The sequence below is a fragment of the Anomalospiza imberbis genome, chromosome 1, assembly GCF_031753505.1.
Source record: "Anomalospiza imberbis isolate Cuckoo-Finch-1a 21T00152 chromosome 1, ASM3175350v1, whole genome shotgun sequence".
Lineage (NCBI taxonomy): Eukaryota > Metazoa > Chordata > Aves > Passeriformes > Viduidae > Anomalospiza > Anomalospiza imberbis.
In genome coordinates this window covers 20,068,047-20,091,249 of record NC_089681.1, presented here as the reverse complement: position 1 = coordinate 20,091,249, position 23,203 = coordinate 20,068,047, and the positions used below count along the sequence as shown (strand labels likewise).

Here is a 23,203-nt window from a genome sequence, read left to right as displayed (position 1 = left end):
GATGCATTACTTCAGTATATCAGTACTTCAGTATATTAGAAGCAGCTTTAACTTTTCTAGTGCCAGTCTTTATAGTCCTGAAAACGTGTTGTACTGGGCTCCAGCTCAGGAGCTAATAACACAAGGGCTCAGTCAGCCCTTGAGTGATTCAGGTGTGTGAAAGCTTATGCTCCTACATTTTAACCACTGTTGATAACTAATGGTTAGATTCAGGTTAGTTCTGGTTTGTTGACACATGCTCCATGAACAGCTGCTGACTGCAGTGGAGTCCTTAGGGTAGGACTGATGTTCTACCTTGCTGTCCAAACTCATGTTAAAAGCTGAAGCTTTAATGCGCCCACATGGTTACTGAACTTTCTAGAAATATTTTCTTCTGCTAAACCCTCCCACATAGGTGTGAGCTAAGCAGAGATTTGCCAGCAGAAGTGGAGGTGATGATAGCCCTGCATTCCCTCCACTCAGTGTGACATTTTCATGCTGCGCATGGGAATGGGAAGTGCCATGACACTCTCCAGCCTTTCCTGCTGCTGTGCAGGTCACAGCTGCATCTGGCTGAAGTTACAGTGAGCTCAGCCCGGGGCACACAGTAACCCTGCACTCTCTGCATGTCAGTTCTATGCACAGTAGAGCCAGAGCTTTCTTCTGCATTATGAACTATCCACTGCCCTTGGGTTTTCCTCCATTTGCTCATAACTGAATTCACTCACTTGTTAAAGACAGTTTCAAAAATACAAAGGAAGTTATATTTTCCTTTAATAAGATTTTATGGGAATTGAATAATTTTTTTTTCAACATTTTTCTGTTTTGTTTTTGTCTTGAGAAAAAATAAGCTACAAATTTTTCTTGTTTTGTTGCAGAGGACTCACACCAAGTCCTTGTATCTTCTGCTCCCCTTTTGATTGACATATATTGTACACATTATTGGTAATTGGATTTGTGGAACTCTAACTTTCCCTTTGTCAACTGATCATAGATAAGAATGAATATTTTCTCAAGTAATTCTGAAGTTTCTAATTTATGCTCAGGAATTGTTATTTCTTCACTTGCACTTTCTTAAAATTTGGCAGAATGTCTGGAGACAAAGAAAACATGCCATGATTTCATAATAAAACATAAGAAAAATTGAAAAAATGTCCCTTTCTGTGAAAAATGTCTCCTTTCTTACGTTACTGAAAAATAACAAGAAGATTTTGATTTCAGCATAAAGGTGAATTCTTTCTTTGAAAGGAGGCTGGAGTATTTTACTTAAAAAAATCATGTGTTACTTCTGTCATTGAAAACAGAAAATATCTTCATGTGTAACTTTTTGTTTTCAAGAGAAAAAAAAAAGAAAGCTTTTAAAACTAGATCCTAAAAAATTCACTTCGTCTTATTGATAAATTGACAAACTGCTATGGGTTCTAAAATGGTTGAGGAAAATTATGATAGGAAAAACGAACTGTATTTTATTTTAGAAATTTTCGTCTGCTGCTCTCTTTTTCATTTTATTTCTCCCTATAAGATGCCATTTATTCTTTCTCATTATTTTTTCCTAATTTTTATTTCTCTTAGAATTTTTGATGAAGTCTTTTCTTTCAAGTTGTTGTAGGGTGTAAAGATAGAGAGTCAGAATACAAAAACTAGAAGTCAGTGTTTATAGAGAACAGAACAGCTTAGTGGTTTTGCATTCCCACTTCCTTTTACCTCCTCTCCTTCCAGATTTCCTTGTGAAGTGCCACATCTACCTGGCAGTTCTCATAGTATGTGCTACTACCCCTATTGATCTCAAGATAGAAAACACAAAGCTGAGAGGCCCAGGTTCTGTGTCAAGCCCCACTTTGCTGTTAGATCATGACTTACAACTGAGGTTTAGAGTTTAAACCAGGTTTCTGTAGTACACTGCAATCTAATATTCCCATCTCAGTTCCATAAATGCAGTCCATATTGCTCAATACTTACAATATATAGAAATTTCTGTTTAAGATTAGTGGGATTCTGAAATTTTTATCCTAGACAACTTTTGCATTAAAATGATGGATATTTTAAGACAAATGTCATTCAAAATGAATGCTTTTTAGAGTTCAGTGGTTAGTGATTTATTCTTGACATATACCAGGTTAAAGTGAAAAAGAATCATGCTTATGTGTGTATCATAGCTAATTACATTTTGTTTGAAAATCTTTTCTGAGCTGTTGTTTTCCTCTCATTTTTCTATTTCTCAGTCTTCCAACTCAGCTTTGGCACTTCCTTATTATTTTACCTTGTAAATCGTGGTGCAGTAGCAGTTTGCTGAAACCAGCTACTGCCTGAGTCATGTAGTGAGACCCCATCCCTGACTAAAGCTAATCACATATGTTATCCAAGACAAGTGACTCCTGGAATTGTTCTTGAAGCTGTGTTTCATTAGAATGTAACACAGTGATGCCACTGGGTGGCTCTTTAAGATTCCTTTGGTTGCTCTTTGAATTTTTTGAGCATACTAAGAATATACTCAAATACTAAATGGAAGGTCTGCTAGTCCTTGGCTGTTACTTGATTATTAATATGATATGTCAGCTTATAATAAATGCAGAACCAGAATCTCTACCCAAAATAAGCAGGTTGTCTTTACATTCCTCCTTATTAATTAAATGACTCAATTTCTTTTGAATATTCTTAAAATAGTAAAATTATATTCCATGGAAACACTGTGTTTCATTTATATTAAGTTCTTTTCATAAAGTTGGCTTCATTTGAATTGCGTAGATAATACAACACTTATTAAGATTCTGCTGAAATACTTATCTGCTATTTTCCTCCTATTACAACTTTTTGGTTTTCTGCAAAATCATAATTCAGGAACTAAAATTACATGCACGGAATTTAAGTAAATAAAATTTCATCTCTTTCTGTTAAAACTTCCATGAGCGTAATTTTAACCTTGGAAATGATGACTGCTTGTGTATTTATTTTCTTTTTTCCCTTCTGTTTTTAACTTAACAGGTGCACTGGATGTAGAAGAAAGGAGTCGCCAAATGAAAATGAGCAAGTACAAACAGGTAGCAGGATCAGATTCCAGGCTGGAACAAGATTATCATTCTAAGGCAAGGGAGTTTTGTTTTGAAAAGCAACAAAATATGCTAAACTGAAATATCCAACATCCTATTAGAAAGTAATAGATAAGTGCCAGGTTGTTTCTTCAGTAAAAATTTCTTGTGTGTCTATAATAAAATTTTGGAAATGTGCAGCAAAACTCTTAACACACAGTGTTCTTGATTATTAAAATTTAAGAAGGATAAGTTAAAGCAAATGGAAGAAGCAGTGCAATTGTCTATCAGAATGAACAACAGTGCCACGATTTAAAAATTCAAACTGTAGGAAAAAAGATGCTTATTGAGTGATGGATGGCACAAGAGATATTGAAACTTATTCATGATTTTCATATAGTTGAACAGAGAGTTATCTTGATCCATTGAAAACTTGAAGATGCAGTGTTACTTAGTTTAATAGTGGCTTTTTAGCACTTGGAAAAGTATTTTATACACTAACAAAAGCTTTTACCCAAGCTGTGGCAGATTGCCAAGAATATGATTATCTATGTAGTAGTATAACCTTAAATATATTATCCAAAATTTCCTGCTATCTGGAACAGGGTCATGGCATATAGAGTATGTTAATTAAAGTAATCAAATATTTTCAATTTAAATTTCTATTATACAGAAATAATTTAGTGTCCTCTAAAAGACTTCATTAATTGGGGTCGCATTTTAAGTGGAAAACATGAGCCTTCTGACCTAGAAAATTTGGCTAAGGAAAAAATATCTGGTTTAGACTTTTATTTTCAGGTTGTTTTTCCTTGCTCCCAGGATTGGCAAAGCTACTGTTAAAGGAGACATTTAGTAATCGAATGCAAATAAACCATAAATTTATTAATTATAAATTTTATTATAATTAATTGTTTGTTTTGCAGATAATGTAGACTAATAAACTTCATATAATTACTTTCTAGAATATACATTTCAGCGTGGGAAAATAGAAGTGCTATAGCAAAGTCCATTTCCAGATGGAAAGCCCTATTATTGAAAATATAATTGACAAAACCAAGAGTGTGAAAATGGCTTAAGATAATTTGAAACTCTGTAGATGCGCTGCATGGTTATTTGGGTATTTTGCAAATGTAGTTTTAACTGCACAAGGCATAGGAATGTTTATTAACATGTAAGAGGGACTTGGATACTGTCATGTTTAGCTGTTTCTTTTATTTTGACACTTATGGAAAGCATTTCTATATTGTCGGCTTTGAAAGGTGTTACCTTTAAGAGATGAGCATAATACTGTGAGTGGACCTTATTGTAGGTGTTGTGATTGTATGTACCACAAAAATATGACTTTATGTATTGTATGTATAACCAGACTTAATCTGCTGATTTTCCTGCTCCCTCAATGCTTAACTGAAATTTGAGTCAGAAGCAGGTCTGGTGCAGATTAAATTGGTTCTCATGTAAAGGAGTGAGATAGAACATGACTACCTAAGGAAGTATTTACTACCCTTGTTTTTCCATTTCACCTACACCATATTATTGGGCATCACTCTACATCTTTTATCTTTTTAATTAAAATTTTGCCTTCAGTATTATTGGAATGTATTAAAGAGGAAAGTTATAAATGGAATAATTTTATGAATATGGTGGTTTATTTATTGCACACATCAAACAATGTCTCCAGAAATAAACAGTTAATTTATTCTTCTGCTTAAGTGTAGTTTCACTACTTGAAAGTGAGTTATTTATTCTGTCAATGGACCTATGAAACTAGACACTGAATATTCACATATATGTAGTAATTCAACATGGATTCTTAAAATTCTGTCGTTTCAAAGCCATGTGACAACCATAAATCTCATAAGCCATATGAGAGTTCTGACTTCACTTTTTTACTACCATTACTTCAGTTCCTCTTAATTAAATTCCTATATTATCTAGAGACAGAAAATGAGTAAGTAAAATTTATCTACCTGGTTTCTACAAAAATTCTTTTGAAATCATGAACTGAAACATGTATGTTGAATGCTGACTGTAATGGTCTGCACAGTGTACAGTGACTTCAGTTTTTTTACACTTCTCAGCTGGCACAAGCTGGCACTAATGAGTGCCATGCCTGAGAAAAATATCATTAAGTAGGCATTAAGCCACATTCAGAAAAGTCAACACATAGAATTTTCTTTTACCTTTTTTATTTCTTTCTTTAAAAAAGTCAACTGGTCAACAGCATCTTTATGTCCCTCTTGATTACATTAACTTAAGAAAAAATATCCAATATCTTTCCTTACAGAGAAGGCATACGCTATAAAAATAGAAGTGCTATTAAATATTGAAACATTAAAATAGGCATCCTGTATTATACGTCTCTAGCTTTGTTCTACCTCTGAAAGTCAGTACTAGAGGCTTTAGAGGAAGGTACATACCCTTCTGTGCTGCACAGTCATACATTAAGAAGTTTGTGGGGAAAGTTTAATTCCAGATCTCAGTGTTCTTAGAAGCTGCTGAAATATGAAATTGATTCTCCCTTATATTTTTTCCTCATGACTGATAAAGATTGTATTTCCATTATTCTTAAACATGCATCATTATTTTTTGAACAATAATTATTCTGCTTCCATAATATTTTGTATATATTAATTTTGTAGGGTGCAAAAGACATTTCCTTAAATAACTTTCTTCAGAAGCCACCAAAGTGTGGTTTCAGGACAGACATATGGAAAGCAAGTATTATATTAACTTTCATGTAAATGTTTCCAGCTAAGCAGATGAGAGAAAAATGTTGTAGGCACTAAAGATTATGCAAATTAATTTTTGGTTTTGGAACAACTATTTATTTCTGCTTATTGGGTACTAGTAAACTTGTACTAAATAGGATATATACTAAAGTCTGAATTGCAGAGCTGGTAGATTCTGACATACTGGAAAACCTGAATTATGGAAATAAAGAAAAAATGCTCAGTAGCACGAGAGTGTTCCACCAGAGGCAAAATGAGCCATTTACCATACTGTGCCTCTGCAACACCAGCCTGATTTGTGTAATTTCCCTCAAGAATTTTTCTGTGACTAGCTTATTGTTTTGCATAAGAGCTAAGCTTCCCAGTTCTAAATTGTTAAGCAAGATGTACTGTGAAGAGGGAAGGGCCAAGATGGGAGCTGAGCAAGCCACATGCTGGACTCACACAGTTCACATTTTGTAGAACTGGCTTTTGGAGTCACTTCCCAAACCACCTCATTAAACCTCTCTGAACCTCTCTTCCTTGCTTCCTGCTTTCTTACTCCCACCATTCTGGCAAACAAATTGGTAGTGCTATGTTTGGTGAGGAGCATCTTCCCCTGGCCATTCCCATCAGTGCTCAGATACAGGAATTCCTGCTGACAAATTGAGGATGAAGGGTGTGAGAAATCCTGTCATTCCTCTCTCGTTGCCCCATGACTAGAACATGCCCAGTGGATCAACTGAGGAGAGTTAAAAAGCTTTGTTGTTACTGAGAAAAAAAGGGAGAAGATACTTCTGGTATAAAGAGCCCTAGAAATGTTTGCAATCTGTGTGAAATCAAGAGAGAATTCCATTAACTCAGGCTAATGTTAACCACTAGAGAGAAGTCTGGTCACTGATGTCAAACTAAAGGGAGCTGGATTTATGTAGGAGTTGCAGCAGTGAAAAACTATGGCTTTCTTTAGGAACAAAGGTAAAACAGAGACTGACAACTCGCTGACACACATTTATACCTCTAAATATCTTGAGACTTGTTTTATTTGTTTTATTAGGAAAAAAATAATGACCTACAAAAAGGCAGAGAAATCCAGTTACATAATATAGCAATTGTAATAGTCAGTAATGTAGTAATTAGCAATAGGCTATGTTAGAGCAACAAGGAATGAAGTTGGGATAAAAGAGGTAAAAGAGCAGATAAAAACTGATTTTTTTGCTGAACAAGCTTATTTAGCCAAATGTAGAAAAAACTACATCAAATACAGAATAATACAGAACATCAAAGAGGATTTCCTGACTCCACCCTTAATGATTCATATTGATTATAAGAGTGAAACTTTCTGCATCATCAGATGTATGTAAAGCTGCATTTCTTGATAATCAATAGCCACAATTCAAGTTTTAGATACAAGCATAATTCTCTGTGTTTGGTGTAGGAGAATAGTACTATAAGGCATACTAGCATGCTAGTTTGTGATCTTCTAACCTGATAACAAGACCAAGACAAATTAAACTGTGGAAAAGAAGAGTCAAGCATGTGTTTAGCTTTTTGAGTAGTGTAGATGCAGCATGCAGACACAGAACAGCTGCAGTTTTTCAGAACGAGACACTTTGATTCAGCAGTGAATAAAGTGCAACCTTAGGGGATTTCTGTGTGAGAGAATGTGAAAAAGGTAAGATCTGGAGATGGAAGAGGCTGAATTTGAATGCCTCAGAAGCAGACCTTAATTGTAAGGTCTTGTAAAGTGCAAAAGTGCTGCCAAGAATTGCCTTTTCCCTCTGAAACCTGCAGTAAGTAGTTGTGCCATGGGTACAGCTACATGTGAAAGAAATCCTTTGACCTTTGCTGTTGATTGAAAGGTTTCATGTAATGGTGTTTTGGGAATCCCTTTTTCTCCTCCTTTAAAATCAAAGCAGAGCAGTACACAGAGCAGCAAAGAGTGCTAGCAGAAGCACTTGCCACCTTTCTTCTTGAAACCCTTGTGGAGAAGGGAGTTAAACAAACATTGAACTAAAGGGATGTTGGGAACTTTGATATTTGGCTGCATATAAGCTGTATTTGATTTATATGAATTTTATATTGACAACTGTTTTAGAGTTCTTGGAGGATCATGAGATTCCCAGTAATAATTTGATAATTTACAATAATTATGAATATACCTCTTTGATCTAAAATTGTTTCTTACAACTGATGCTGTTAAGGATGCAATTAGAAATATGCAAAATACTAAATACAAAATGGAAGCTATTTAGCTATCCATATGCCCTCAAAACAGTTCATAAATTGTTTCGTATATGCTTCTTTTTAACATACCAGTTTAAATTTTAAATTTTTAAATATCTGGATAACACTTAGAGAAACAGAAGAAATTGAATGGAGCTGTGCTTTAGAATAATTAAGAAACCAAAGACTAACACAGATAAGACTACACACAAATATTCAGTGCAGTAAATTGCTGTAGAATGCCCATACAGATAAGGGCCTTACCAGTAGAATTGGGTAGGCTTACTGTGTAGTTCCCTGCATCTTCCCATTGCCCACCTCCACAACAATAAGCTCTTGCCTTTGGAAAATAAACCAAACACCAATTAGACCAACTGAGAACTTCCCAGGTGAGGAAACGTTTTACTTATTGCCTGTTCCATGGCTTTTGCGCTTTCCTGTGGACTAATGAGTATTGTACTTTGGGCCAGGAACTTGGTAGCTCCACCAGCTGGTCTGGAAGGACAGGTCCTGCCACTGCCAACAGCCTGTGAGTGCTCAGGTCATCTAATCCATCACTCATGTGTGCGTGATATGTGATGAATTTTGCTGGTCAGTGGCAGAGAGTCTCTCTAGCCCATAGTGCTGGTAGCATTTATATTTTCAATCAAGTATTTAATTGTATTTTTAATATAATTTTTTAAAAATAAATTGCTAAAATGGAAGTTCTGTTTCCTATAAGTGAGAGGATTTAAAGCTCAATTATAAGACTTAAAAATATATCAAGATGAAATAAATTCAGAATTCTAGAATTGAATTCTATATACGGGGTAATGTAGAAAATACCTCTTCTTTAATTTCTATTTTTATCAAACTGTATTTTGCTGATGTTTTATAATTCATGTAGTGACTTTGAATATAGATGTGGCTTGCTATGATTTCTAGTATTTTCTTCTTCAGTAAAAGATGTGAAAACTCTCAGAAAAGATTTCTGTTGCTGTCATTTTTCTTTTTCATTAAATTCAAGCACTCCTTTACTTTATTTTACCTTTGATAATTTTTTGATTTATTTTTTAATCTTGAGTATCCATGTCTCTATCAGAAATTTAGGGTATTTTTAAATGTAATACTGTGCTTAACAAAAATACTGCATTCACATATGATGATTGTGGCTGAAATTTAAACATCTGAAAGGAGATTGATGCTGGCTGTCTTCAGCAGTTGACAGGTACCTTCTGTTGTCACATTTCCTTAGATTTTTTGTAAGCTTCTATTGGTAATCATGTTTAGAAAGAAGAGGTTAAATACATTATAGAATGTTATTCAAGTGCCTTATAATGTTACAGTGAATTTCAAAGAGAAAAAATTATCAAGAAAGTAAAAAAAATAAAGCCATCATTCTTTTTTGGCTCTGAATTTTCAATAGTTATTGGCATCTACTAGGGGGAAAAAGGGCTTTTCAATTGCAGAGAATTGGGTTTCCATTAAAAAAGCACAAATTCTATGTGTAACACAGTCTTCTGTTTTATTGCAATGAGTTAAATATTCTCTTGAAAAGAGCAAGTATTTTCAAGAAAAAAAATGTTTTAATAAGCACATATATGTATATCTAATATACAGCAAAATTTATATCAACAGCTTTCTGTAAAAGCCAGGTTCAATTGAACATTGTAACCATTCCATAAATAATCACATTTTAAACTCATCTGCATGATGTTTTGATCAACTTCCATCCAGAGCAATTACTTAAATCTATCTTAAAACATTTTATCCTTTTTATAATAGAATATATTTTCCTTTCTGAACAGCTTTGTATAGACAAGTGAATTGTTAGTCTTTTGGTTCAGAGGTGCTGTCTTTTCATAGTAAACTCAATTATTTCTGTGTACAGTTTTTATCTGAATTTAAGCTGTAAAGTTCCAAGATGCTATTGAACTAAGTGGCAATTACTGTGCAAAATACTTTGACTGTGCTTGAATTAATTATTTAAGTTGTTCTAAAACTGATGCTATGCTGATAATAGGTGAGAAAATCTACAGAAAAAAAAAGAAAAAATTTACTGGGAAATAGATACTAAATATCTGGGTGCCGAGGTGTGACATTCAAAAATAGAGAACATATGAAGTTAATTGAATTGCTGCAACAATCAGGAAACTCTAAGAAATTAGAATAGTAATCTATGATAACATGTATTACACCAGTTTGTGCTACTTAATTCTGTGCCATGCAAATATGTACAAAAAAGTCATTCACATTTGAAATAAAGTCTAGAGCAGTGGCTCCATGATGGACACAGGTTTGCTAGATCAATCTGCTGCACTGCTGACCTTGAAAAATCGAGGAAAGTGTGGCAAACACTTAGAAAGGTCAGACCTGAAATCTCAGTGCTGGGCTTGCATGGAGCCTGCTTAACTGTGTAGAATTCAAAATGAACCACAGAATCATAGAATGGCCTGAAAGATCATCTGCTTCCTATCCCCCTTCTTTGGGAAGGGACACCTTCCACTAGACCAGGCTGCTGAAAGCTCCACCCAACCGTGTCTTTATCACTTCCATGTATGGAGCATCCACAGTTTCTCTGGGCAACCTGTTCCAGTGCCTCACCATCCTCACAGTAAAGAATTTCTTCCTAATATCTTATCTATTCTTTCAGTTTAAAGCCAGTACCCCTCATTCTATCACTACAGGCTTTTGTAGAAAAATCCTTCTTTGGCATTTTTCACTGAAGGCTTCTCTAAGGTCTTCCTGGAGCCTTTTCTTCTCCAAGCTGAAGAAGCAGGACCTTTATCTGCTTCACAGAGGGCTGCTCAGAATGGACAGGGCACTGTCAGATTTGCAGGCAGGAATGCTGGCTGCCCCCTCACCTCACACCCCTCCTGTCCTGCCCAGCTCCAGGAGGTGCTCCTGGGACAGCCCCTGGACAGCTGCTCCCACGGTTTAGCTGAGCACACCTCAGAGGAAGGATTTGGCCAGAGTTTACTGTTATCATTTGTAACTCTGGCTATAATGATGTTTTAGTGGTGTGGGTGTTTTATTGACATCTGGGAGTGCTCCTCTTTATTAAATAGGTTGATTTCCTTTGATAGCAACCCCAAAATTATCAATGAAAATTTAACCAGCTTATCATTTTTTTAAGCAATAAGTTTGTGGTTTTGAGGAATTTTTGCCAGCTGTTACACGTGAAAAAATGCTATATGTGTCTATCAGAATTCTCTGGGATTTTTGATTCTTATTTTATCAAGTACCTTAACTACCTAAACTCTCACAGTTATTTTTCATGAATAGAACTGTGGCTTCAAGCATCTGTACTGCAAGTACTTCATATGAAGGATTTAGGGAAATGTAGCACACAGCCATTATTCTGAAAAATGTGGTTTTGCACAATAGAGCTGATCAAAGTAGGGTCAGGACCTTGGAGTCTCAGCATAGGGAGGATTTTGTAAATCCTCAATGCCTTCCACAACACTCACAGTGAGAATGTTACTAAGACATGAAAATACCTCTGTGTCCTTTCTAACCTGTGGTATTTTTCACTGTTCTTTCTGGGAACTAAAGGCTTTGCTTACAAGAACTAGTGTTGTTTAATGCTAGAAAACAGAATATTTTCTTTAATAATTTACCAGGAAGAGTATTCTCCTTCTTCTGCAGATGGAAATCATTGTTTTACCAGACATTTCACTGACACTCTGGAGTCAGTGAATAATAGCAGGAAATAACACAATTTTGTCTAAGATCCTGCTTGTTCTGTTGTTTCACAGTAAAATTATTCTGATTTATCTTTTTTCTTCAAACAATGTAAAATCCTTGAAGGATGTTATATTTGTTGCATCATATAGAGTATCTTGGATACATTAATTTCAGAGAATCAGGATGCATAATTCTGTTTTTGCTCTCTCTTGAATGACATATGCCATCATGTAAAAAACAAATCTGATGATTTGCACAGTTCCGCAGTTTAATCCGAATCTACTAGCTAATTAATAGTATCTGAACTTTATTTAGCATCTGATTTTCTATTAAAAAATTCAAAGCACTGTGATATAGTGTTCTGTAAGTGAGGGACAATAATTCACTTCTGGCTAATAGGCTGACTCTCAGTTTCAAGAATTGTAAAGAAGCAGATTGGGTGATATTGAGGAGGCATTTAAAATGTTTCCCTCATCTAAGCTAGTTTCTAATCACATAAATTTTGGAAATATTATACTAATGCTATGTTGAGGAAACATTTGTAAAATGAAAATAACTTCAAGATCTGAAGTTATTCTAAGAATTCATAGATATTAAAGATCTTCAAAAATGTTTACAGAAGTTTTGATCTCAGAATAGTTCCAATCTAAGTACTTGTCTTGTGAAATGGACTAAATTCCTCATGTGGTTTCAACTGATATTTCTAATTGTTTCTTTCCTGCAAATGTTACGTATTTAAGTGTTTAAGTGGTTCTGTGGTGAAGATGAAATTGTAAATAATAATAGATTTTGCATGTTTTCAGTAAAAGTGAACTCAGATTATCCTTACAAGCAAGAAAATGTAAATCATAGTATTTAAAATGAGATATGGGAGACATAAGTAGTAAATGTTTTCTAATCACTCCCTCAAGGACAATGACAGAGAGAAAAAGAGAGTTCAGTTTTTCTGATCTGTAGGAACAGTTTGCTTGCTCAGGATCTCCCTGCTACCTTTTTTTTTTGCTAGTTGCAATAAAACAAGAATAAAGCTGCTCAGGAAATATGTTTCAGAGAAAATAATGTTTTCTAAGCAGTTTACTTTTTTATGGACAGATAAGGAAAAGATGGTATCTATCTTGCAGATTTGTTCCTCCTTTTGCTTGACATGAATCAGCAGAAAATTTTCAGGAAAGTTATCAGCTGAACTTATATTTTCTTATTGTGCAGGGATTTTCCAAGATGTATCCTAATAATCAGTGAAAACAAAACATTAAGAAAAAAGATTATGTGATATCCCCTCAAATCATGCTTGATTTTGCAGGCTATCCTCTGATATCTGTGGATTTAAGGACTTGGAAAGTGAAATCATAGATGTATAAAGATATATTTATATCCTGTTCTCGAACAATTGTGGCCTTAGGCACTTCTGCTTACAGGAATAAGCTCTCACTAGATGGCCATGTGTCAATCCAGCTGTTCTCTTCAGCATGAATTCTTTTCAAGGTGCTGTGTCCCAGGTCAAATTTGGTGAAAGGCATATTAAATGTTACATAATGAAGTTAGGATTAAAGGGAAAGTTCATATTTCTATTCTTAAGCCATCAGATATGCTGAACTAGTTAACAGGCTTTTGGGTTGAAATAAAGTGTAATGAAATAGAAATTCTGTGATAAGAAAAGATGATTGCCTTGCCATCTTCTTATTTTATATGTACTTGTTTTCGTGAGATGAAAGGAATGAAATCAAGTTATGGAAATAAAGTTTAAAATCCAGGTTAATGCATAAAAAATGCATATGGTTTGATGTCCTAGCTTGCATTTGCAAAGTAACATCTCAAAGAAGCCCAAATTAGGTAGAACAACCATAGACAAAAGAGGGTTTTTTTAAAACAGAAATTCTGCCTTGTTGCTCTCTTTAAAAAATAAGCTGTTGACTGGATTCCAGGACTATATGAAGTGCAAAAGATTTTGAGTGCAGTGGTGGAGAAATGGCATGTGAACCATTTGAGGAATGGAAACAAATATAGGAAGCATGCTCTGATTCATTTTATCTGATGTGAGTAGGATGTACTAGTGTTAGAAGACTAATAAGGAGCAGAAAAAGCAGTTATCCCTCAAACTGGACCCATTAAGCAAGTGTAGGCTCACCAGGCTGTCCTACAAACACTCTGAATTTCACCAGGAGTTAAAGTACTGGAGATACTGTTAAATGTAATTGCACAGTAAATTGGGAAGTCCCTGGATACCTGTTTTGCAATTGCCCTGACTTGAACAGCCCAGACTTTTTATAGTGGACTGTGTCTGTGATGATGCATCTTCAGGAGTCTTGACATGGTGCTGTGGATTGCTAAAGGATTGCTTGGTTGTCTATTTTAAATAAATTTTCTTCCTTCTGTGTAAGACAGAATAGTTAATGTGTGGTGGTCAAAAAGATTCTGGGAAGTGTAAGAAGATGTACCTTAGAGTTTATTGCCTGCCATCATGTAGCCAGACAGAAGACCCATTTCTTTTAAGTAAAACTTGGTGACTGACTTTACCCTGTTTTAAATAGCAGTTAAAATTCTGGTGGAGATCAGCAATATGAAAGGGAAATTGGATAGTAAATGTTTCAAAGAAATCATTGGAAGAGCTTTGTTTTATTTTCCATTTTGTATACTTTCCTGAATTCCTTTCATATTGGAAAAGGGGACTGATTGTTAGATATCCTTCTACCCTTAATTATGATTGCAAGGTACTTCTTTTGAAGCTCTTATTTGTTCACCTTCATATTAGGTAGACTCATATTTCTTCAAGATCTTGGCTTTTTTTCAAAAACTCTTGGGAATATTCTGGTTAAATAAATGCATTCTCTGGTTCACTTATAACTTGATACAAGGCATCAGCTCTTGTAACAAGATGAAGTTCATCCACAGGGCACATAAGATTTTCTATTCCTTGCAGTTTATATAATCAATGATAGCTGTTTCACCCTAGACATGTGCTGTACCTGGGTCTCTCTTTTGCCTCAATTAATCTGTCAGAATTGACTTTATTATTCCAGCTGTCAAAGTTCCTCCTAAACATCTCAATTACCCTGATAAGTAATAGAAATCAGTTACCTTCACTTTTAAAGATGATGTCTGGTTATCTGGTAGATGAGGCATACCACCAAAGGGGTCCATGGTATTGCTGTGGTGTCATGTCCCATGTTTCAGTTATGTTTATTTGATGTAGATTTGATGTAGAAGCTCTCTCTACGTGCAATTATTTTAAGGTAGCTTTTGATGAGACATTAGGAGGCACCTGCTTGGCCATCATAAACGCTGTATTTTCACTCCAATATGTAACACATCTTAGATTGCCTTTAAAGAATTTTTTGTTGTGATTATTATAATTATTCCTGTCTTTATTTATTTGGTTTTTTTCTTTATCTTAAACAACAGTTTTTCACCCACTGTGTTTTTCAAAGAAGAGATGGGATTTTAAACAGTGTCTTTGTGATTTTGAACAGTCTGGAATAATGTAGTAACTTTATATATTCCAACAGAAAGTCTGCAGTTCTCTCTCCTTTCAGAAGTTTTTAAATTTGGTCCTGACTTAAAGTAAGATTAAATAATAACATTTAGTTCCCTAGACTACATGAAAGTATCTTTGTGAATTAATTCTGCATCAATAACAGCTTGATTTCAGAACAAGTATTAGTGCAGTTGAAATTAGAAGTTGCCTTGATATTCCAAAAGTCATATTGTATGAAAAAGCCCACCAGAGAAAAAGTCACTTGGTGTTTGAAGATTACTGGAGGAGCATATTCTTTTGTAGGAAGACAAACTTGTTGGCAAGCTAATTTTCAAGCTCACTTAAAGACACAAATACATAAAAGCTGCCTTTCTGCTTCCTCCTGTATTTATATAGCATTGTGCACTTTGAAAGTTCTTTAAAAAATTACACCATATGCGAACATATGAGAAGCTGAGGATTTTTTGTCTTTTGATTTGGCTTGCCTCTGGACTACTTCCCTCTAGATTTCCAGTTGTCCCTAGGCACTGATACATCGGTGACTTCTGTATCGCTTCTGCCCTTGAAGTGTCAACTTCAACTCCTGGATCACCCTGAGTAATTTGGGTTGGAAAGGACCTCAAAAGCTGTCTAGCCCAACTCTTAGCAGGAGTCAGTGTGACATCAGTACAGGTTCCTACAGGCTTTACCTGGTCAGGTCTTCAAAGTATTCAAGGATCAGAACTCCACAACTTCTCTGGATAACTTGATCCATTATTTCACTGTGCCCATGGTAAAAATGTGCCTTTCTTACACCAGTCAGAGCTGCTGTGAAATGCTTGGCTCTGTCTTTTTGATGTTCTCCCCTGTATGATCTGATAAACTGCTGTTAGGTACTCCCATAGCCATCACTGCTCCAGTCAGAACGAGCCCAGCTCCACCTAGCCAGCTTGGTGGCTTTCCAATAAACTTAATCTAGTTTATCAGTGTCAGTGTTTCACTTTGGGTCTCAAAACTGCTTACAATATTCTAGATACAGGCTGGTGACTGCTGAATAGAGGGAAATAATCTCTCCTCTTGTTCTACTTGTACTCAAGTCAGTACAACCGAGGCTGCCCTTCTTTTCTGCAGAGGCTGACTGCTGACTTGATCTTTTTCATTGTTATTTTCTTTCCCTAATTTAGCAGTAAGATGCTATTTGCAGCATTGCTTAGTTCCATAGTGAAATTAGCTTTTAGGAACTCCTTTATAAAACTGAATATGTGAGTATTGGTTAGTGAAATTGATAAATAGATGACAGCACACTACAAAGGGAAGGATGTGAAAACTTTTGAAGAAAGTTTTTTTTCACATAGTCAATAGAAATGTGAATGTTCCTTTTTATTGATGTTTTAAATGGGGTCTAAATTTATTGGAAATTTGGATGGCTTAGAGGGTGGGTTTTGCAAATCAGATTACAGTAATTTCTTTTTTATTTAAGGTAAAAGTCAATTGCAAAGTTTTGACTACAGAGGAAAAAAATTATTGCATAAGGAATGGGAGTGGTGGATGAATGTATAAAAAACCACTGTACATCTGTCTGGATTTACTGGTCCAGGCACTATACTGCTCAGAAGTAGCACCACCATAGCTCTCTCCTTTATGTTAATGCAAGGCAAGAATGCCAGTAGAGGTGCACAGGGCTAGGCTCAGGAGATCAAAGGGTGCTGAATACAAAGCAAGAACTGGGTGAAGGGAGAACAATTGGTACAATGACAATGTGACTCATCAGAATAAAAGTATAGGGTTAAAAAAGTAGGATCCAAGAATTAAAAATAAAAAAGGGAAAGATAGGATAAGATCCAGGACTACAAAGCAGAAGACAGGATCAGCAGCCAAGAATGAGTCTAAGGTAGACTGGCTGCAGCTCCATATTGAGAAGCCCAAGGCAACTGTGAATCTCATCATATACTTAACATCTAATACAAGAGCAGTGCAAGAATTAATCTCCTGAGGGACTGCTGTGTGCCATGTGATAGCTAAAGCAGAACTGGCAAAGGCAGACCTGGCTGGCTGTATCTCAATTGTCTTGATCAATTTTAGACAGGAGTGGCAAATGTAAACACAGATTATTGAGATGGCTATGTATAAATTAAATAAAAGGGCAGATTAATCATAGCCTTCATCTTGAGTTTTTGTGTATGCAAGCTAAAGATAAACGTATGTACTCATCTGTCTGTAGTATTTTGTAAAAAGTCTGAATTTTTTGCTTTATATAATTCTAATATTATTGTTGTAATTGTTAGTAAATATTTGGCTTATTTTTAATGGTAGACTTCATTAGACAGCCATTAACAAAAGTTTTAGAAAGAATCAAACAATCCAGTAACATTCATTCAAGTCATATGTGGTAATAACTAAATTTTGCAATGCCTTTAGAGGTTGTGAATTCACACCAAGAGGTATAGAATGTTTCAAATTGCTGTGCTCTGGCTGCTTGAGAGCTTTTGTTAGTGAGCCAAAGAACTATTGAAATAGTCCAGCATGGTTCTTTAATCTTCTGGTAGTAGCACAATAGACAATTGTCTGAAACATCTTCCCAACATTTTGATCACTGAAAACATTGACCAGATTTGTATGTCCCTATGTAAATGCTAGCAAATAAAACCTGATGAGTAGACTATAAAAAAAGAAAAGATAATAAAATAGAAAGATGTTTAGAAATCACTGACAATGCAAATTGCTTGGACAACTGCATGACTGTATAGTCCAAGATGGAAGACTGGTAACAATAAAGTACACCAACATGAAACACTTTAAAACTCCCTTTGAACTACAAGTTCCAAACCAGTTTCTTTGCAGAAATAAGAGCATCAGTGTATCAGTGTCAGATGAGTTGCAGCTCTATGTGTCCTGTCAGCCATTTACTGGTTGTTCACAAAGAGGTCAAAATGTTTGCAGAGGTTGTTATATTAGGAAGCAGAGTAGGTATTTGTTTTTCAGCTTTAATAATAATGAATTTGTCCCTAAAGGACAGTAATCTCTTGCAGTTAAAAGGCATAGGTACTGAGACTTAACTTTTGTTAGGTGTTAGATCGTTTTGTTAGGCTCTCCAGCTGATTATTCTGCTATCACAGATACAAATTATTTTAGAAATTGTGGAATACTTATTGATAGAATCTGTAATAATGAAATTATTCTCATTCTTCAACACTGCAAAATAGGACAAAACCATCTTACTATTAAAATTTCAAAAGCAACTTTTAATCAAGCCCTCTACTTTCAGCAGACTTCCCATTTTTGAATCAGCTTGAAGAGGTTGGGTTGCCTACTTAATGAGTTGCAAAGTCCAGAATGTTGCCTGTATATATGCATCTTTATTGGGGTGGAAATGAAAATGTAACCATATTCCAACAAAAGAGGCCTGTATTTCAGGCCTGGGGAATGTCAGGAGTTAATTTTCCTACTGTTGTGGCGGGTATTTAAGAAGAAAAAAAAATTGAAAGAAACCTTTTAGCTAATCTTTATAGTGTGCAGGTATATTTCACCACACCCTGACCTAATTGTTCAGCCAAGGGGAGGTGTGATGCTCATTTCTGTCCTTGCACTCGTGTTTTCTGCTGAGGGGAATTGGAGCTCACAGGGTAGTTGCTGGAGCCAATGATTGAAAGCAGTGGCCATGCTGATCCAGCCATGGAGACTGCAGTTCCCTGTCAATGTGCAGTCAGATGGTGCAAATCATACAGCACAGGACACAGGGACAGCGCTGGAGAAGGATGGGAAATGGTATCTGTTTTTCAGATATAATGAGGGGGATAACACTTGGGTAAAAATTACTTTTTTAGTCCAGTTGTCATACAGTGGGTAACATTTAGGAAAAAAAGAAAGTGAAATTTGGAGGAAGAAAGAAAATTGCATGTGAAATATATGAAGATGTGATGCTTTGGGGCAACTTTAACCACACAAAAGCTGAAAAAGCAATAGCACAAAACAGAAAAAAATGGTTGCATTTTAGAGTTGGAGTATATGACATGAGGACCAAATGCTTTTGAAAAAATCAATATTTGCACAGTGGAAGTGCAATTTTACTCTTGAGGCAGTCAGCAAAGGAGCATTTCAAAAGCTGCCTTGCAGAGAACTGCAATTTAAGAAACAAATTCGAAAATAAAGTGGCAGCATGGCTTCTCTCAGACAAGCAATATGGTTCCTTCAGTCTTCTGTGCTGGAGTAACGGAAACGCCAACGTGCAATACCCTACTCTAATCAGTTTCCTAAAAAAATTAAGTCGGATATAAGGTTAAAAGTACAACTCAGCAGCAGAATAAAGGGTAATTAGGAGCAGTTAATGAGTGAATATGAGGTATCTGAACTTTGTCCAGCAAGAAAGACAATTTAATTTCATTTGCATTTAATTTACATTTCCTTGGTAGACAGCTTTTTTGTATATATTAGAGCAGGTAACAGTAACTCAGACAAGGTACAAGAGACTGTAACTCAGACGAGGTATAAACAAAATCTTTAAAAAATATTTTATATTAAGACATTCCGATTTAATGAAAGGATCAATTAACTTTCCCTGTTTTAATCTTAAAACATCCTGAAGCTGTAACAGTCAAATAATATTTCAGAGACATCTGTCTCAACAAAAAGCATTTGATAGGAAATACCTTTATGTACAACTGAGAAAAAAGAGACAAGGTAATGATTTTATGACCTTTTCCACATTATATTTCTAAAATTATTTACTTTTAAGTTGCTTTTCTTGCCAAAACAATTCTCAGTCTTCACTCTGAATCACTAGATTATATCTATTGCATTGGCTAAAAAAACCCCAAACCAACACAATAAGGTTTTTTTATTTATAGAAATATCTAACTTGTTATATACACCACATTGCTATCTAGTAGTTTAAAAACTGACTTTAGGTGTGGAAATGAAACAGAAAATCAATACCACATGTTTTTGACACTTTGTGTACTGCAGAATGACTCTAGAATAACTTTGTGCAATATGTTTCTGTTTGCCACTTCATGTTTGATGTAGAAGGGCTCATTTCCATGGACTGTTGGGCAAGCTCAATGTAGGATCTGCAGGTCGAGTCCTGTTACTCTGTGAGTCACCACACCTAATTATCTATCCCCCAACTGCAGTAGGACTAACAATTCCATCAATGACACACGTATGCTGTGTTCCCCAAAGCAGAGCCACGCCAGCTCTTCCACGCCAGCGGTGTGCCCAGCGCCACGGGCAGCAGGACCCCTGCTCACACAGGCATTCATGTCTTGGCTGTCTCTTAGCTTGGTGGGAGCCAGTGGCAGTGTGGCCATGGCAGCAGAGGGTTTGGCACAGCTGTGCCATCTGCCCAGGGCTCAGATGGTGCTGCAGGCCTGAGGGCAGCTCTGCATTGCCTTTTCCATAGTGTGCGATGGTAGCCCAGTCTTTACTTTCCAGTCTAAATAGTTTTAGGCTAAATCAGCAGAAGCCACATTCATAACTTTGTCTTAAATGAAGAGTCATCCTAGGGAAGGATAGATAGGAGGATAAGACTCAATGCATGCACATTTCTCTAGGCATAATAATTTTTTTATTTCTCTAAAGGGCTAAATAGTTGGTCTTTTAAAAGGATACTCCTTTTATTCTGGTATAATGTTCTATTATCTCTGATGATCAGGACAGCTGTTTAATCATTGATTTTACATTCCCAATTGAATATATAAGTAACAATATGCACTGTCTTCTTCATCAAGCAAAAATATTAATGTAATCAATAGACCCAGTCAGTAAATATTAAAGCTTATGAACGTTATAATCACAAAGGTACTCCAAGTTTATGTATGGCTAAGTTCACTTTCACACTTAAAGGCTGGGAGGAGTTTGAGTGGCTGTTGGTGAACACAAGTATGGTAAATTAGTACAGATCAGGAAGAATGATAAAGATTGGCATAGAATGTGCAACCATTTTTGTAAGTGTGGAGTTATGGCTATGATTGGTCACTCTCTGCAGCAGATGTACAGTCCAACTTGCATGAGCATTTTTGTCTTGTTCATTTCCCCGTCTTAAAATGAGCAAAATTACTTACTATTTCTACATCTAAAAATAATTTCTGAGGAAAGGCACTAAATGCTATTTTGAAATCCTATTCAGATATATCTGAAATCATATTTATATACTACACAGTCTTTCAGAATATTTCCCAGTGTAACATTCCTTGCAAGAGAACAGAAACAAATGATCTGTGTAGCTCATAAAAGACAGTTCTTCTAAAACTATAAAAAACGGATAAATTTAATGGCTTAACCTGGACATCCTTCTCTTCTGCAATACTACACAGGTCTGCCATTTTACATTATGATTCATTTTCTACATCTGGTTGAGTACTATGTTGCTATCCCTAAGAGTTCAACAAGCCACTGATGTGTTAGGTAGATTTTTTTTCCCCATTGTTTTCTTTCAGTCCTGTCTGTGCTGCTCTTTGTCTGTACTACTCTGTACTGTCTTATTTCCAAAGAATCACCTGGTGATCATTGACAATTCATCTTGAAGTACTATTTTCCTGAAAAGGTTACCAGTAGCAGCCCATTAGATTTCTGTATACACAGAAATGCCTGTATATAAAGGGAAGGAAAATTATCTTTCTGCTATTTGCTATATTTGCATATAGTGCCATGCAGAGTGGCACAGATTTGACATTAATTTGGGGCTAACGAAAACAAATATCCATTGTATTTTGTTCAGATCTAACCTGAATACTGCTGCATGATACTGTCTAAGTTGTATGGGCTTACTGCTGATCACCAGTCACCTGCCAGTTCTATGTTTGATATTACTGTTAACCAGCTGAAATACCTTTGTAATCTTTTAGTTTCTGAGGCACACATACATTTTCCCTACAAATCACCTCTAGTCCAGTCCCTTCCTTTCAGACTCCCCAGCCCAGCAGTTCAGCAAGATGCGGGTTTGTTTGCACAGCTGCAACATCACTTTGTCTTTTTGATTTGATAATCTTATCTATCTATTTACTTGGGGGAAAAAAATGAACATTTTTCAGTTAGAAGTTCTTGTAAACAAGTTAGGCCCCAAAAGAGACTTGTACTTTATAGATAGCGCACAGCACATTCTGTCTCCTGTTTAATCTTTCATGAGCTCAGTAATCATAGGCAAGTCACTAGTCTCTCTGCTTTCCTTTCTGCACTGGCAAAACAGTTCTGGTAAGAATATTCTATGAGGGTTTAGATTTATTTCTAAGCTTTGTGAAACTTTTGGACATGCTGGAAATTTTGTACAAGTTGAAACTGAGGCCTGGGATAGCAAAGCAGAGTAAAATTAATAGATGCCAAGACATAACTTCTATTGTATATCAGGGAGCAGCTTCATTTAAAAGTTCAGGCAGTGTGGTGACAAGGGCAGTTTAGATAGCAGGAGGGACCAGGTCCATAGCTGATCTGTGGTAGCCTGTCACAACAACACCATATCATTGTCCCTTTGCTCTTGCAGTATCGGTCAGGGCGGGATCCTCATCGAGGCTCAGACAATGTTTCCAACAAGTCTTCGGACAGCGATGTCAGCGACGTCTCAGCCGTGTCCCGGACCAGCAGCGCTTCCCGTTTCAGCAGCACGAGCTACATGTCTGTCCAGTCAGAGCGCCCAAGGGGAAACAAGAAAATAAGGTGAGCATGATGAACTGTAGTGTCAGCCATAGCTGTGTAATTTTAGTAATGGAACACTTATCAATATTTGTATTTGACATTAGCATTTCACCTAGAATGACATTTGCAGGGATTTTGCAAAATACTGGCTTAAATGTCTTTTTACCTAATGCTTCTTGAAGTCTTCATGGAATTTGTTTTTAGCCAAGTTTTGTTGTCTTGGATTATCTAACATACACTGAAATAACAAACATATGCTGTCAGTAAGCATTAGACACGCTTTCTGAAAACCATTTTGTAAAATTTACTTAATATGGCTGAAAAGACAGTTTTAACTTGAAAATTTGTACCAGCAGAGGCATCTATTTTTCTTTTAAATAGAACACTGAACTTTTATAGATTTATTATTTAATACTTACAGAGACCAATTCACTTTATTTAATACTTACACTAGGTCAATTAAACTGTAGGTGTACAATCATTGAGCTGCTCTTCAATAAGATGTACATTGTGTATCTGTGACC

The 23,203-nt window shown here is 35.8% G+C and overlaps 1 protein-coding gene across 30 annotated transcripts in view; it reads left to right on the top strand.

Annotated features, from left to right (window-relative positions):
* RIMS2 (regulating synaptic membrane exocytosis 2) overlaps positions 1 to 23,203 on the top strand; it is a 446,434-nt gene that overhangs the window by 353,565 nt on the left and 69,666 nt on the right. For 19 of the 30 annotated variants that reach the window (XM_068183223.1, XM_068183392.1, XM_068183384.1 and 16 more), the window contains 2 exons: positions 2,962 to 3,062; positions 22,528 to 22,700. The exons of the other annotated variants lie outside the window; for them this stretch is intronic. In XM_068183223.1, the coding sequence (XP_068039324.1) occupies positions 2,962 to 3,062; positions 22,528 to 22,700 (274 nt within the window). The remainder of the gene's footprint in view (positions 1 to 2,961; positions 3,063 to 22,527; positions 22,701 to 23,203) is intronic. 30 annotated transcript variants of the gene reach the window in all.